This window comes from Xenopus laevis, chromosome 1L, assembly GCF_017654675.1.
Source record: "Xenopus laevis strain J_2021 chromosome 1L, Xenopus_laevis_v10.1, whole genome shotgun sequence".
In the NCBI taxonomy this organism is placed as follows: domain Eukaryota; kingdom Metazoa; phylum Chordata; class Amphibia; order Anura; family Pipidae; genus Xenopus; species Xenopus laevis.
The window spans coordinates 45955775-45974153 of NC_054371.1; the positions used below are offsets into that span (position 1 = coordinate 45955775).

Below are 18379 nucleotides of genomic sequence, written 5' to 3' on the forward strand. Positions count from 1 at the left end.
GATAAGGGATCCTATACCTGTACAATATTTAAGACATTTTTCAATTGGTCTTTATTATTTATAGCTTTATAATTGTTTGTGTTACTCTTCTGGCTCTTTCCAACAAGATATTTGTGGAAATTCCAATCTGGAGAGCTAATGAACAAAAGCCTAACTTATAAAAATCATAAAAAAAATATAAAAGTTGAACTGTCACTGTTAAAAAAATCTACTGTAACAGATCTATAATCTATAAGAAAAACTCCGCAGACAGACGGCACTTCTGGATGGATTTATTAGGAAAAAGGCTGCTGTATACCGCCTAACGCTTTTTGGGATTGTATCCCTTAATCATAGGCTCATTGAGCCTATGATTAAAGGATACAATCCCGAAACGCATTAGGCGGTATACAGCAGCCTTTTTCCTAATAAATCCATCCAGAAGTGCCGTCTGTCTGCGGAGTTTTTGTTATACTTACAGTGGGAAACTGTCGACTGAGCATCTGGACAAGGGGAGTATCGGGGAGCTGGAGCGGTCGGATCTCTTGTCATATTTGATTCATTATAATCTATAAGCCTGTTTCACAAATATTTTACAGGTTTCTTAAGTTTAAATATTTGCCCCTACCTAAGCTTTATTTCATGACTTCATCTAACAAACTCATTGGTGGGAGTCATTAACAGATTTTACCTGATCTAATTGGCTGTTTCTGGCATGAGTCATTCATTTACAAAGCACTACTGACAACAACATAGTTGATTTGTTTGTGGCTGGGGGGAAGTTACGGTAGGTTAAAGTTGCACATTAGTAAACCTTTTATATGTTTCAAAGGCAATGAAACCTATTTGTGAAAAACAATTATTCTACATCAAATATAGTTTTGTAGACATTTTATATATCATCAGTTTCCCTTTCATATACAACAAATCTTATACAGGGAGTAAGACACACTTTTTAAGAATGTTTTATATACAATAATATTATTATTTAATGCTCACTGCACTGCCCTTTCTAAGAGTAGATTCCCAAACATTAGTAACAGTTCACACAAATCAATTCTTCATTAGCTGAAATTCCATTCTGTGGCAGTTAAGGAAAAATCAATATCAAGTGCTTCTCGCAGTTTTGTTAATCTGAACAATAATATATGCTTTGGGACTGCATTTAGCTTTATTTTTAGGCTAGATAAATTAAGTCAATAAAGACCTCTATACTTTAACTTGCATCTCTAAAGGCATCTTGAGGTCACCGGCTTCCTCCTAAGCCAGCAAAGAGTTAAAAAAAAAACTGTTTTGCATGTCATGTTTTGTGCGTTCTTGTAATTAGCCCACAAATTAACATTTGGAAATAAATATGCATAGCTGATCATGACAAGGAGCTGCAGAAACAAAACAGTATTTGTGTTTGTTTTTATGCTTCTGGCATCTCCAGATGGTGTAAATACATGTTGCTCAAGAAGTAGCAGCATTTCATTAAAGGAAGTTATTTTTGGGGGCTTTTATGATTTCATTCACATTAAATTCACAAGAGAACTGGTATTATGAAGTCTTTTTGATTAAACATAGTAAAATAGAACTGGGTGGAAGAATACACAGCACGTTCAGACTTAAAAAGTCAGTTAATTTTACTACTGTACAACAAATTTGAAACTGGCAAACACAGTCACATTTTCCATTACCCTGTAACTTTTAGCAACCAATCAGCATTAACTAATATCAAGTGTAGTTATAATGAAAGTGTTTGACCGGTTGTTGCGGCTTACCATGTTTGAAGGGGTGGATAATAAATCTTGCTGGATACTTTTCAAATGATGGCTGTTGTGTTGAATCATTTGCTGAGAATTTGTACTGAGGAGTAGTGATGGGCGAATTTGCGACGTTTCGCCGAAAAATTCGCGAATTTCGCGCGAAATTCGCGAAACTGTGAAAAATTCGCGAAACGGCGCCGGCGTCTCGTTTTTGACGCCGGCGCCCGTTTTTCCGACGCCGGCGCCCGTTTTTGGCGCCGGCGTCCGTTTTTCGAAAAAAAATTTTTGACGCCGGCGAATTTTTTGACGCGAATTTTCGCGGGCGATTCGCGAATTTATTCGCTGGCGGCGAAACGCGCAAATTCGCCGCGAATTCGCGCCTGGCGAATAAATTCGCCCATCACTACTGAGGAGTAGAATTTTATGTTACTCTAGACTGCTTCCCAGAAGATTGGCACATGCAACATATTGATACAAAACTGATAGATCTGTTTATTAAAGGCCTAATAAGTCTACTAGTGTAACCCTTTCTTGGCACACTCCTGTAGAATCCGATCATACTCACTTTACTTGGATTGTTACCTGTTTGCAATCCAGCAGACCTGAACCTCTTTGCTTATGAAAGGTATTGGGAAATGGAATTGACAGCACAGTGCCTCCACTTAGTGGGCACTGAAGAGTACGAAAAATAAAACTCAAAATGTTTGGCAGCAAAACATATATACATTTTACATTAAAATGTAAAGATAAAATGAGGCAAACAGTATATAATATAAGTAGCAAATTCTGCACTGAGGACTTGCAGGGTCTATTTAATCACACACTGACTGTGTACCTAACACAGTTCTTTTAATACCACAGTCCCACAATCAACTCCAGACAGAATAAATAAGGGCATGGTTCTTTTCAAAGTTGCTTAGAATTGGCCATTCTATACAATACTTATAAGGGGGTAATTTATCAAAGGTTGAATGTCAAGTTATTTTACATCTCAAATGAACTCGAATGAACTCAAGTAACACAGTATCTTATTTAAGAAAAAACTCAAATGTAAAAAACTTGATTCTGAGAGTTTGAGTTGTGAAACCCAAAAACAGGAATTAATCGGGTTTTTCATGGGAAAAAACTCAAATTGCTCAAATTATTCCAGTTTCGGCAAATCCTCTGCAAAAAGCTTGAACATCATGCAGGCTGTTAACATCTTCAAATAGTTCAAGGGACCTCTGCTATTGACTCCTACATGACCTCAACAGGTTTTAGATGGTGTATTTTCGGATTCAAGCTATTTCCAGGGTTGGGGTATAATAAATCTCAAACAATGTTGTTATTTTCAAAATACGTGAAACGTTTGAGTTTTGACCAAAAAATAACCTTGAATTTGCTAACGAAGTAGACAGACTCTAACGGTACTTTGCACCCTGGCGAAGGGACGTGACTATGCTAATTCACTAAGTTGTGGATTTTACTGTACGTTACCTCTTGCGCCAGACTTTACTTCACCAGCTCAGACCAGACGAAGTGCAATAGAGTAGATAGGAGTTTCTCTAAAAATGCAAGAAATTTTTTCTAAGTCCCAATTTTTTACTTTTTACTGGGTGATAGGCTGAATATGATCGAAAATGTTTTTTGGGGTATCCTCCTTCCCCCTTACATTTGGTACCTAAACTTTACAGTGGGTACATGTGTAGGGCAATATAAGACCTCTATTTAATTTTATTAAGTTTCCCTGGTCTTGTGTAGTGTAATGTAGTTGCTGCAGCATATACGTCCAACAAAACTGCACAATGCTTAATGCTATTCTCAGAAAAAATAAAGACACATTTCTGATCGCATGCCCCGGAGACTTTTTAATAATTAGGTGTAATAAGCAAAATACCTCTGTACTGTGTTTTATACATATATTTTTTTTTAAGATTATTGCATATTTCTCTGGAAATATGGCAGTTACAATGTCTTTAATTGCTCCCCATAATGTATGAGAAGTGAGCTGCCTGTCGCATATCACACTGAATCTACAATTGCTATTGAGGGAGAACACTGATGGTAGAGTTCTTTTGAAGTAATTATTCTTGTGTTCTATAGATGGAGAGGTTTCTAAATAATGAAAAGTGTCTGCCAGTGGTGAAATACATTTCGATTGCTGTGCCAAAGAACTACAGTAACAGTATATTCAGAATATTCACTGTAGAATTCTCTGTTCAACATTTTATTTTAGCTCTTCTGCTTTTTTATGCAAATCAGCAATTTTAGAGGTTTTTTTTTTTAACTTCATAACATATTTCATTAATTTTGGTCAAAATGACTGCTTTCATTTTTAACCCAGATTTTGTATCATTCATTCAGTCATTGAATTAGACATTAGAAATTCAATAACTGTAACATTTGCCCCAAGAATTCCAAAATGTTGCACCCTCTGCAAGGTACATTTTTCAACACGTTGTAAGTTGTAATTGCATTTGTAGCAATATGGGTGTCTTGTAGCTTCAGTCTAGAACTGAGAGTCAGAGGCAGGATATCATGGTGTTCTTGCAATCTGAGGAATTATGCTTATCTGTGTAAAAATATACATATTTCTTGTTGGCAGTTCTTAATGAGCTTATTTAGTATTCTGAATAACTTATGCTTCATTCTTGGGGGATAACTAAATCTATAAAGATAAACTCAAGTTTGGTATTAATTTTTTTACATGCAGCTCCATGGGGTGCTAACCAGGATGGTGCACAGAAGAATTAGGAATAGATTGCACTGATATCATAAACAGTCCCAATCAGCGAGTTTCTGTAGAAGGACCATGAAATACAACACATTTATACTTATATCTGCTTTAATTTTATACCCAACAGTTAATTCTAGCTTTCTTTTTTTTTACTGAATGTCATGTGCTGTAATACCATAGGGAATATCTTCCAAACAAATAAAATATACAGCATAATATATCATATAAACACAAATCAGAGTCCTACTATGCTACACTGCACACACTTGTCCCTGAAGCAAATTTAACTGCTTTGATGTTTCTTCTCTAAATCATTATTCTGTTTCTATTTTTGTAGTCATTTTCTAAGAGGTTGCAGTACAAGATACAATACTACCCAACTACAAAACATATTCAATGTAGTATAGAATAGACTTTTTATTACGGCACCTATCATAATCATGTCCTTGGTAATACATTTTTCATATTTTTCATGACCTTAGGAATGAAAATGTTTCATATTTTAGAAGACAAAGATAGAAATAAACCCTTGTGTATTATAGCTGAAAATTGTTTTTGGACCTAACGTTCTTCCTTCTGGACTAATAGATAATAGGGGTTGTTTAGTGATAAAAATGCACGTGTGCCTCATGGAATGCTGCATGCTGCACTAAGTGCAAGGTGCAAGTCAGCATCAGAGGAAGCAGGCCAACTCTTACCATATAAGAGTGCATATAACAGTGCAAATAAGAGTGCATATAAGAGAGCATATAACAGTGCATATAACAGTGCATATAACAGTGCAAATAAGAGTGCAGCAAGGACAGGGCCACATTGTGACCTATGTCCTGTCCAGCTTCCTAATGATGTGCAAGTCAGGGTGCGATGGGTGGAAAGTAGGAGGGGGGATTGCTACATGTCTTCCCCTCCTGCTCCTCATATATATATATAATGCTGATGAATGCAGTCCGCGCTATAGTCTATTGGGCAGACGCAGCTCTCTGTGCACTTTGCACACTACCTTAGAGGTAAATATAGGAATTATATTTCTCAAAAGAAAATGTTTTGGTTTATTAATACTAGTTTTGTCATTATTGTTACATTATTCTTATAGTGAATCTTCAGTGAGTCTTCAAGTGGTCTTCAACCAATTGTCTGTAATTGCCCGAATATGAAATTCTGGAAGTCATGCATGGATCTCATTAATTATATGTTAGCATTAGGGCATTCCACTTTTAGTACTCGGATAGGATAATGTGCATCCCCAGCACTGTTAATTTAAAAATACAGTTCAAATTTAATTTTTTTTTTAAAAAAAATTACAATGGAAAATATTCTCCATATATCTCATGATATTAAAATAGTAGAGAAAATACTTTCACTATAAAACATTCTTAATTTTCTTTGTCTTTGATGGAACTTTGCTGCAGGAAGAATAAATTAAGCAGGTTCTCTTTATACTGGAGAACATTGTGACACCTTTAGAGAGGAGTGTAAGGGGCAGATTTATTTTATTAAAAATCGAATTTTTAAATTCAAATTTCAAGATAATATTAGGGGGTTATTTACTAAACTCCGAATGCAAAAATCATAAAACATTTGTGACTTTTTTTTTATAAAATCTGACTTTTAAAAAATCAGGAATTTTTCTGAATTTATTAAACCCCAAGGATGGAAAAGTCCAAATCTGAAAATCGGCCTTTCAGACCTGTCGAGGTTGCATATAAGTCAATGGGAGAAGTCCCAATGATTTTTTTGATGCACGCTGGGTTTCGGGCAATACCCCTAAGTTTTTGGGTGAAAATTAGGAAAATCGTGAAAATCGGATGAAAAAGTCAGAAAAATTCATGAAAAACTGATTTTTCCCTGCAAAGCAAATTTTCGGGAAAATGTAATAACAAATAAACGTAAAAAACTCGAACAGAATTTGTAGCAGAAAATATTGAGATAAATTTGGACTTTGATAAGTAACCCCCTATGTGTACTTCGACTAATGAATAGTCCAAATTCGATTCGAGTTTGAAAAAAATTCGAAAATTTAATATCAAAATTTATCATGCATTGTCTCTTTTAAAATTTGACTTGGCCTATTCGCCCATCTAAAACCTCCAGAATTGCTGTTTTAGCCTATGGGGGACCTCCTAGAACCTATTTGGAATAAAAGTTTTTTTTTTTTGAAAATACTTTGAATCGAATTTGATGGAATACGATCTGAATTCAATTCGAATGATCGAATACAGCCTATTCACTCGAATTTAAAAAATTCTACTTTTTTAATACATTTCGGTTGGTCTTTTTTATTCGAATTTCGAGTTGATGGGAGTTTAAAACAATCCCATCATCTCGAAATTCGACCCTTGATAAATCTGCCCCCATGTGTATTAGTGTCTTAACCAAAAGAGCTGATTTATTTGCTGGTGAAACATTAATGATCAGGGCTGGAACTAGGGGTAGGCAGAGTAGGTGGCTGCCTAGGGCGCACTTTTAAGGGGATTTATTTTCAGATTTGTGGGCCATATTTTTTCTATTGCTGCTTGTCTGGTCGCTGGCACAGGTAATAAATACTTGGGGCAATATGATGTGATCACATACAGTGATCTGATTTATGTTTGGTTCAGGTTGCTGTATGATGGATGGCTTTCTTTATTTAATAACGGACATGGTAAGGTGGGAAATGGTAATGAAGGACGGGGGGCGTTGATTGAAGCTCTTGCCTAGGGTGCCAAACTACCTTGGCCCAACCCTGTTAATGATAAAATGCAATCATTACAATGCAAGCATCTAATATTTAAAAATTCACAGATACAACATTTAGGGGGTATTTAATAAAACTCAAATATTTCTTATTTTTTATATTAAAACAAAGTCGATCTAGCTCCCATCCACAAGTTTAACTCATTTATCAAAAAATCAGCTCAAAAAAGCGGATAGGGAAAATGTTGCGACAAAATTGTGTGACAATTCGAATCATACAAATTGTCAAAGGGTCTTTTCAAGTTGTTGTCTGAAAACCCTGACTTTATTGGATTATCCAGTGCAGATCACAATGTCAAGAAACAACTTAGGGGACTTCTGAAAATGACTTCTACATGACCTCAACAGGTTTTAGATGGAGTATTTTTCAGATTCAGATTTTTAGCAGCTTTGGGGTATAATAAATCTCAAAAAATTTGAGGTTTTTTTTCCTCTAAAAATTCAAGTTTTTCCCTTTAAAAACTTGACCAGAAAAAATAAGGCTTTATAAACAGACCCCTTAATATTCACATTATTTATAGCACTAAATCAAAAGTATATTCATTATTATTACCGAGTGCTGCTGGTCTCATATATTCAAATCCATGATGGCAGTTTTATGTAAGATTTTGGTTCTTAAATCTTTCTAAACTATATGGATTTGCGAGTGCAAATCTAGAAAGACATGCAGTACAATAAGCATGAATTATTCATATCATGTGACACGCTCTAGTGCCTTTGAGATCGGCAGTACATTAGCTGATGATAGGTTCCTGGCCACTAGAGGAATAAAACACACAGTAATATGACTTGCCTTGCCTATGCTTCAATAAATTCACTTAGGTTTATGGCTCCGTTGGCATGGATATAATCAGTGCTAAGCCCCACATTTGTCTATTATTGGCAGTTTGCTAACCCATAAATACCATTATGTCAATAGAAAATGTATAGAGATACCAAACTATAGGCAGCTGTCTGTTGTGCAGGATGTTTTCTGTAGAAAAACTGATTGTCATACAGTACTGATTCTTGAGGAAACCAATTTGTTTTTACCTAATTGCTTGTATTACTGCATATAAATCTAAGGAGCAGGTTTATTATAGCTTAAACTAGGGATTCCAGGATTCCTCGCGGTTCAATATATTTTGCAATTTAGCAAAACTTTCCTGACTATCACAAACGTTTTTAACAAATTCCCAGATATATCAAAGCTGATGCCTGTGTCAATTCATCAGAATTAGTTTTGACTGCTTTGGGTCACCAAATGCAATTTTGCTACCAAATAGAATTAGGTGCTAAACATATTTTCAAATAATTGTGTTACATTTTCAAAAGTGTAGGCGCATATTTATTAAAGGGTAAAAGTAAAAATTTAAATTTTTAAAAGGGACACTTGCCTCAACATCAGCAATTTAATAAATAGAGAGTATGGTAACGTTTTGCTTAACAAATTTTCACAAGAGGAATTTTACCTGATATTATAAAGATAGAGCAGCCGCTGTTGCTTGTCATTATCCTTCCATCACATATGTCATTTCGTTATGACATAACATCGATGAAACATCGATAGAAATTTTTCTACTGTATGGGGGATGTGTGCTGGTTAATTTTTTGCAGATAATTGACATCTCCAATTTGCTTCAGAGTGGGAAAAATTATTTTGTGACTCAAAGATCCAGTCCCTGGATGAACCAGGTTATTTAATGCATATCCTTATTTGCTAAAAAGACATCCAGTCCCTTCTTGGAGCTATCTAATATATCTGCCAGTACAGCTGATTCAGAGAAAGAATTCCACAACTTCACAGCTCTTAAAAAAACAATTTGAAATATTAAGATGGAGCCTCCTTTGTTCTAATCTAAATGGATGCCCTTGTGTCAGCTGGAAAGACCTACTGGTAAATAAAACATTAGAAATGTATGGCCCCCTTCCATATTTATTCATAGGGGCAGATTTTTAATGCTCAAGCCTCTAGACTTGAACAGTTGGTTACTGAAGTCAGTTAGTTACTGAAGTTAGTTACTGAACTTGTGCATGGTATCTGATTACCTTGACTTGCTGCTGACCTTTTCTGGATTTCACGTGTAGTTTCAGTTTCTCAACCCCAGAAGCTTGAGCATGAATAAATCTGCCCCATGGTTATGATATCCCCTTAAAGTGCCTCTTCTCCCCAACTTGGCCAGCTGTTTTTCATGACCTTCCTTACCTTATACCAGTTTAGTTGCCCTTCTTTGGGTCCTCTCTGTCACGAACGCCGCCCGGAGCAGTTCCAGGAGCTCCGGGCGGCGCGTCTATCTCTTCCAGCGTCGCTCCCAAAATGGCGGCGCCCATGGCCGCCACGTGGGTAGCGGCGCCGGCGCAAACACACCAGCGCATCGACGCCAGCGGCAGGACGTCGGTGACGTCACTATGGCGCCAAATTCAAACATAAAAACGCTACCCAGACGCCAGAATGGCGCCCAAGTATAGGAAACATTGCCTTTGTGTATCCTGGGTTCCCTGACATTTGATATTGCTATATTCTTGTTCCTGATTGTTATCCTGACCCTTTTGCCTGGACTTTGCTGTTATCTGCCTGCCCTTGAAACTCTTGCCTGGATTCTGACCATTCCTTTGTTTAACCCTTTGGACACCGCGACCTTGTTCCCTCAAGAGGGCTTCCTCCTCGATCCTGACTACCTCCCTGGAGGGAGCTCCTGGCTCCCTGACACTCTCTAATTCAATAATATCCCGTTTGAGCGCTGGAGACCAAAATCGAAATGTTCTAGATGGGGGGACTTACCAGCGCTCTGTAAAGTAGAAGAATGACCCCTTTTCCCTGCAAAACAAGCAACAAATAAACACCAGAGAATGCAAACACTCAAGAAATGCACCACAGCATATCAAACTGAGCAAAAAATAAAATAGTTTTCATTTTCATAAATCTGTTCTTTAAAAGTGTTAAAGTATACAATGGTGGCAATGTGGTTTTTGGACAAAATTATGTGGTTGATCCCAGTGTTCTTGTTTATGGTTGGTCATTACCCCGAATAAGAGGAAAAATACCGGCACTCAGGACTCAATGCAAGCGGCCAAGCCCTGCGTGTTTAGGGATGTAGCGAACGTCGGAAAAAAAGTTCGCGAACATATTCGCGAACTTGCGCAAAAACGCGAGCGGTTCGCGAACGGTTCGCGAACCCCATAGACTTCAATGGGAAGGCGAACTTTAACATCTAGAAAAGACATTTCTGGCCAGAAAAATGATTTTAAAGTTGTTTAAAGGGTGCAACGACCTGGACAGTGGCATGCCAGAGGGGGATCAAGGGCAAAAATGTATCTGAAAAATCTGCCTGTGTGTGCTTGGAAGAGATAGTGTAGGGGGAGAGCTGTTAGTGATTTCAGGGACAGATGATAGTAAGTTTGCTGGCTAGTAATCTGCTTGATACTGCTCTGTATTGGAGGGACAGAAGTCTGCAGGGATTTGAGGGACATTTTAGCTTAGGTAGCTTTGCTGGCTAGTAATCTACTGTTCTCTTTAAACAACTGCCATACGTTGACCTTGTAGGCATTGTTTGCCCAGTTTTTTTGGACGCAGCCACTGAAGCACAGTTGCCAGAAAAAATATGCCATATAAATGCTGAAAATAGTCATTTTTCGCCATACGTTGACCTTGTAGACATTGTTTGCCCAGTTTTTTTGGACGCAGCCACTGAAGCACAGTTGCCAGAAAAATTATGCCATATAAATGCTGAAAATATAAATTTTTTTGGTTGCAGCCACTGAAGCACAGAGGCCAGAAAAATTATGCCATATAAATGCAGAAAATATGCATTTTTTTGGTCGCAGCCACTGAAGCACAGTTGACAGAAAAATTATGCCATATAAATGCTGAAAATATAAACTTTTTTGGTTGCAGCCACTGAAGCACAGAGGCCAGAAAAATTATGCCATATAAATGCAGAAAACATGCATTTTTTTGGTCGCAGCCACTGAAGCACAGTTGACAGAAAAATTATGCCATATAAATGCTGAAAATATAAATTTTTTTGGTTGCAGCCACTGAAGCACAGAGGCCAGAAAAATTATGCCATATAAATGCAGAAAATATGCATTTTTTTGGTCGCAGCCACTGAAGCACAGTTGCCAGAAAAAATATGCCATATAAATGCTGAAAATAGTCATTTTTTGCCATATACGTTGAGTCAACGTATGGCAAAAAATGACTATTTTCAGCATTTATATGGCATATTTTTTCTGGCCTCTGTGCTTCAGTGGCTGCGGCCAAAAAAACTGGGCAAACAATGCCTACAAGGTCAACGTATACACTACTACAGCGGTGGATACGGATTACGTAAAATATATGAATGCTGCTTGAAAAAAAGTAACTCAAGTGGTTTTTCTAGAGACGATAATATTATCAATATTTAGACAAAATGTGAACAAGCTCACACAGCTCGATGGCGGGTTGAAGAAAACACTGTGCAAATAATGCCTACAAGGCCAACGTATACACTACTACAGCGGTGGATACGGATTACGTAAAATATATGAATGCTGCTTGAAAAAAGTGACTCCGGTGTTTTTTCTGGAGACGGTAATATTATGGATATTTAGACAGAATGGGAACAAGGTCACACAGCTCGATGGCGGGTTGAAGAAAACAGTGTGCAAATAATGCCTACAAGGCCAACGTATACACTACTACAGCGGTGGATACGGATTACGTAAAATATATGAATGCTGCTTGAAAAAAGTGACTCCGGTGTTTTTTCTGGAGACGGTAATATTATGGATATTTAGACAGAATGGGAACAAGGTCACACAGCTCGATGGCGGGTTGAAGAAAACAGTGTGCAAATAATGCCTACAGGGCAAATAATGCCTAAAAGGTCAACTTATACACTACTACAGCGGTAGTAAAATAAAAAAAAGTAAAATAAAAAAAAATGAATATTAAAAAAAAAAAATTAAAGTTGGTGCTGCTGAACTACAAGGAGCAGCAGATTAGCACACCAGTCCCACTCCCCAACACTGCTAGACTAATAGCACTGGGCTCTTATAGTAGTAGTAGTAGTAGTAGTAGTAAAACAACAAAAAAATAAATAAAAGCAGTCCTTACAAGGACTACTGTTATTGCAGCAGTCAGCAGATGAGATCAGAAGCAGGACAGCTGCCCACTGCAGCTACATACAGAGCACTGCAGTAGAAGGTAGATTACTAGCCAGCAAAGCTAACTAACCTAAAATGTCCCTCAAACCCCTGCAGACTTCTGTCCCTCCAATAACAGAGCAGTATCAAAACGATTACTAGCCAGCAAACTTTCAACTGTCCCTGAAATCACTAACAGGCAGCAGCTCTCTCCCTACACTATCTCTTCAGCACACACAGGCAGAGTGAAAAAACGCTGCAGGGCTTCGGTTTTTATAGGGAAGGGGAGTGGTCCAGGGGAGAGCTTCCTGATTGGCTGCCATGTACCTGCTGGTCTGGGGTGAGAGGGCAAAAAAAAGCGCCAACAATGGCGAACCCAAAATGGCGAACGTCGCGCGACGTTCGCGAACTTCCGGCGAGCGCGAACACCCGATGTTCGCGCGAACAAGTTCGCCGGCGAACAGTTCGCGACATCTCTATGCGTGTTTATTGCAAAGGTGCCGAACCCTCTTACCGAGCACCAGACCAACATTTCCTGAGAGGCCAGGGTCTGTGGGGGGTTTTCCCTTGGTCATTACCCCCTTCATCAAGGTCTCACTAAATTGCATTGATGCCTCTAATAAGTTGCTCATTGATTTATTTTTCTTATCCTGTTTATGCAATTAAATACAAATCCTAATTTACTGTATATGACTCTTTCTATTACTATTTTTAGCATGTTATAAATTTTATTTGCCTACTTGCACCACTAGTGTACCACTGGTTTTATTTATAGATTCATAGAGACCACCAGTGGAATGTTCTCTGATAACTGAGATTATGATAATCAAATCCAACACTTTTTGAGCATTTCTGTAGATTCATGTTGCTAGATGGTATCAATTAATGAATATATTAAAAAGGTCTGAAAAAGAAATGATATTTTCACACCAGATTTATTTTTAACGATAGCTGTTGCAGTCTTGTCATGTGAACATACAGTAGAAATAGCTTTGAAATATAAACATATTACTATTGTTAAATTGTTATTATTGAACATTGACTAATATTAATAATTATTATTATTGAATAACTGTTGCATTTTATTATCCTTTGGATATAGGCTTTTCAATTACAGTTGTATTTTTTCACTGTTAAAAGGCAGTTTTACTTTAGCATTTATTTTTTCAATATTGTTTCATCTTAAAAGCATGGCAGACATTTGCTTTCTAATGCTATGCCTGATAGGATGTTGTAACTCTAATATTGACTCTGTTTATTATTATTACTATTAATATTATATATTGATTCTTGCTTCAAATAACTTTATTTATGCATTAGAACTATGTTACAAATCCAATTTTATTCTATGAAAAAAATTAACTGTATGTTCTTTTTCTTCTTTTTCTTGTAGGAAATATATTTGTTGTTAGTCTGGCTGTTGCGGATTTGGTGGTTGCCATCTACCCATATCCCTTGGTGCTGACATCAATATTTCACAAAGGATGGAATTTGGGATACATTCACTGCCAGATTAGTGGATTTTTAATGGGAATAAGTGTCATTGGATCCATATTCAACATTGCCGGCGTTGCAGTGAATCGTTATTGTTATATATGTCACAGTCTGAAATATGACAAGTTGTACAGTGACAAAAATTCTTTGTTTTATGTCATTTTGATTTGGGTGCTAACCTTCATTGCCATTGTGCCAAATTTATTTGTTGGATCATTACAATATGATGCCAGAATCTACTCATGTACATTCACACAGTCCGTTAGCTCTGCATATACCATAGCAGTTGTGTTTTTCCATTTTATTCTCCCAATAACTGTAGTAACTTTCTGTTATTTACGTATATGGATCTTGGTTATTCAGGTAAGGCGAAGGGTGAAGCCAGATAACAAACCCAAGCTGAAACCCCATGATTTCAGGAACTTTGTTACAATGTTTGTAGTTTTTGTACTGTTTGCAGTCTGCTGGGCGCCATTGAACTTCATAGGTCTTGCTGTTGCTGTGAACCCAGATACAATTTTACCTAGAATTCCAGAATGGTTGTTTGTTGGCAGCTACTACATGGCATATTTTAACAGTTGCCTTAATGCTATCATTTATGGTCTCTTAAACCAAAATTTTAGGCGAGAGTACAAAAGAATTGTTATTTCCATTTTTACAGCAAAGATTTTCTTTCAAGAAAGTTCTAATGACGGGATAGAGAAAATGAAAAGCAAACCATCTCCAATGCTAACAAATAATAATCAAGTCAAAGTTGACTCAGTTTAAGAAAAACAAATTCTTACTAATCACAGTATACAAAGACTATACGTGACTTCCACTATTGTACAATGTGGTGCAAAGGCACATGCCAGAATGGCTGTGCTGTACTCAGTACATATCATGGAGGAGCATTATTTGTAGAACATGTCTGAATTTTATACTGCATCAAAAAGTACAATACAGGGATCAATATATTTATATAATATATATATCACATTATCCAGTGTGCTAGATTGAAACCAGTAGAATGTACTGGGGATGCTGGTATTAAATGAAAAAAGCCATGAGTATTCAAAGCAACACAACTAGCCAAAGTATTATAGACTTAATAAATCAAGTACTATATTTAATACAACAGAATTTTATTTGAAAATATTATTTTTTGCCAGGTGTATAGTTTTATCATTTATACATAGCACACAAAATAGCATTGCGGCTCCAAATTAAGTAATTAATATTGATAGTAATCTCAGATGATTGTTAAAAATATAAGATTATGTACACCTTGCTTTTTTCACAGAGGCCTAACCACTGCTAATAAACTTTACAAAGACTTTGCACTTTATCTGCTTGGGTAAAATGAACATAATTACTTGAAGTCTGGCGTAAGGATTTGGCACCTCTAATCTAGGTATCTAGAGCTATTTTCAATACGTTGTTGGTGCCTAAGAAGACATCCAAACATCTCAGAACTGTTTTAACAAGCTAGAATGCATGCCAATACATTGCCAAGGAACACATTAATACGCTTTGTTTACATTTTACACTCAAAAACACTGTGTACATAGCTTTTTATCTTTTCTTATTAAAAGAGTACTAATGCCAAAATACAAGTTGCAATATAATTTAAGAGCAAGTTGTAACAGACACACACACATATATACATCTATCTATCTATCTATCTATCTATCTATCTATCTATCTATCTATCTATCATCAATCTATCTACTGTATCATCGATCTATCTATCTATCTATTTATCTAGTATCTATCTATCTATCTATTATCTATCTATCTATCTATCTATCTATCATCAATCTTTCTACTGTATCATCGATCTATCTATCTATTTATCTAGTATCTATCTCTATCTATCTATCTATCTATCTATCTATCTATCTATCTATCTATCTATCTATCTATCTATCTATCTATCTATCATCTATCTATCTATCATCTATCTTTCAAAGCTTTCTCTTGACCTATTGGTTTCTTCTTATCCACTATCATTCTCTGTCTTTACAATTATCTGTCTCAGTTTTTATGTATATTTCTTTCCTAGGTTATGATCTATCTATCTATCTATCTACATAATCTGTATCTATCTATCTATCTATCTATCTATCTATCTATCTATCTATCTATCTATCTATCTATCTGCTAAATATCTGTCTTTCTATCTTATCTATGTCTATGTCTTATCTATGGATCACAGTATAGCACAGCATCTGTACCAGATCTGGTGATCACAAATGAGCATTCCCTGTTGTTCAAAAAGCATGCATGGAGAAATGTTTAAATGTCTGTGTCTTTTACAACACAAAAACCTGTATTTTAGGCTTAGATTTCCAGGGAAATGTAAGTCATTTATTTTTTTAATTGTCTATAAAGTGTATAATAACAAAGAAAAAAGTGTAATATTATTCAGTTAGTGCTCAGTCATAGACATTTTGTGTTTAATTTGCCTTATAAATAAGTTACGTTATCTAAATATGTATTATTTTCTTGTACTGTACATCCATTTAAGTAATTTTACCACATTTGCAAAGATGAGCTTTCTGTCTAATGAGAACACAAGCCTTTGAGTAAAATATGTATGAATCATTGGTATAGCATGTATTATGTTGTTCTTATGTTTCTATTAATTTTCAAGTGCTAGACTATTTTGAAATGTTTACAGTATATGCAATAAAAAGCTGTCAAACTAAATGCCCATCTAATGTTAATGAAATTGTTCCTAAGCCTTCCATTAGTTCTGTCTAAATTGTCTTGAAGGAAAACGAGTCAGAGACATGTACTAGTTAAATTAAAGTAATATTAATAATCTATGGCAAATACGTTTCAGTCGAATGGGCTGACTTTAAAAAAGCGTGCTTGGGATTGATTTTTTTTTGCCACAGTTCTTCCATGCCTGTGGTTTTTAAAAATAAATATAAATCGGGAAACAGACTGATAAAAAATGCAATTGTGGAGAAAGAAATCACAATGCCATTTTTACTATATGTATCACCTTAGTACATCCGTCCCATTTTTTTCTTCATGTGGAGTTGTTTACTATTTTTAAGCATTGTAAAAAACATTCTTACCTTGAAAACCATAGCCTGATTAGGTCCATGAATTGCTGCAATTTCAAAAAGTTCTTCACTGAAGAATACCCCAAAATATTTTGATTAAATGTATGTAATGTTTAACACTGTGTTGCTCTGTTACATTTTACCCCCTACAATCTGTTTGTACACAATTAAACCCCCTAGTAATCCTTAAATAATGTTCATGATTATAGAAGTTTCTATTTCCCAAGTTGAGATGTCACTTTCTTTTTTAAAAGTTTCAATTATGTCTGCTTTCTGCCATCCTTGCTGTGCTAAAAATGTATTTGAATATTTTAACATAAAAAAACTGACTAGTATGGAATTATAAAGATGGATTCTTATTTGTGTTACTGTAATTTTTTTAAGCTTAATAAAAAAACATTATTTTCAGATTTTGTATGTCCATGATGAAAGAAGTAATGCAGAAGAAAGTCAATTATATCAATAAAAATCTACATTTTTAATAAAGTTGAGTCTTCAAGTTATTGTCTAAAAAATAGATTTTGATATGTCACTATATTATTTACTGTTTTTTATTTTTTTGGTACCACCTGAATGATTATCCCACTTTTATACAAACCAACAAATAAAACATTTCAAAAATTGTAACAAACAGGTCTAATGAATTTCTGATGATGAGCCTCATTTGAAAATTGCTACTGTATAAATTAGGGGGTACCGAATCCTAGATTCAGTTCAGAATTTGGCCAAATCCAAGCAGGATTTGGATTCGGCTGACTTGAATTTGAACCCTGCTTGAATGCTGATTTTACTGCAAATAGTAATGTCCAGACAATTCCTTTTTCAATTTCAAGTTCTTTTTCATGAAAGAAAATTTAACATTACAATATACATTTATTAAACAGTTTAAGTGACGTTATTCATACATGTAATTCCTGTATAGCAGAAACCAATAAAGAATGCAACTGAACACTGAATTTTGAGTCTTTGCTGGAGAATAGCTGGCTTCTGCTACATTGCTTAAAAAGATAACGCTAACAGTGCAGTAAGAGACACACAAACACCGCTTTCAGTTGTAATAGTTTACAAATAACTTTAAACTGAACATTCGGAATTACAATGCATTTTATGGTGGGAAGTTGCAGAAGAAACTGATTTTACAGTGTCAAGCAATGTGACACATGGGATCTTTTTTCTGGTTCTGCAGCAGTATTTCTGGGAAATAGAGAGTAAAATAGAATTACAAATTCTTGTGCTCTACATGGTATTATCAGAAAAGAACATCATTATGCTTTCAATTTTTAAATCCGTAATGTTTAAATTAAATTGGCACAACAGAACCCTGTAGAATACCAATTATAGCATAGTGGATATAAAAAACATAAGCAGGTCCAAGAAGTTAGATTTAGGCTCTTTTTCTTTGGATTTGTACTTTCCTGTATGATGAAATTCAAGTGCAATGAATACACTTCTTTGCACACAGTAGGAGTACATAGAATGTTTATAAATTAGGGATGCACTAATCCACTATTTGTTAGGAAAGAAGTATCCTAGAAGAAAAAAATGGA

General features: G+C 35.7%; 1 protein-coding gene across 1 annotated transcript in view; it reads left to right on the plus strand.

Moving 5' to 3' along the window:
* The window catches only part of mtnr1a.L (melatonin receptor 1A L homeolog), a 136089-nt gene extending 120618 nt beyond the window's left edge, over nt 1-15471 (plus strand). The window contains exon 2 of the mRNA XM_041583876.1: nt 13676-15471. Coding sequence (XP_041439810.1) covers nt 13676-14544 — 869 coding nt within the window. The 3' untranslated portion in view covers nt 14545-15471. The remainder of the gene's footprint in view (nt 1-13675) is intronic.
* The last annotated feature ends 2908 nt before the right edge of the window (nt 15472-18379 follow it).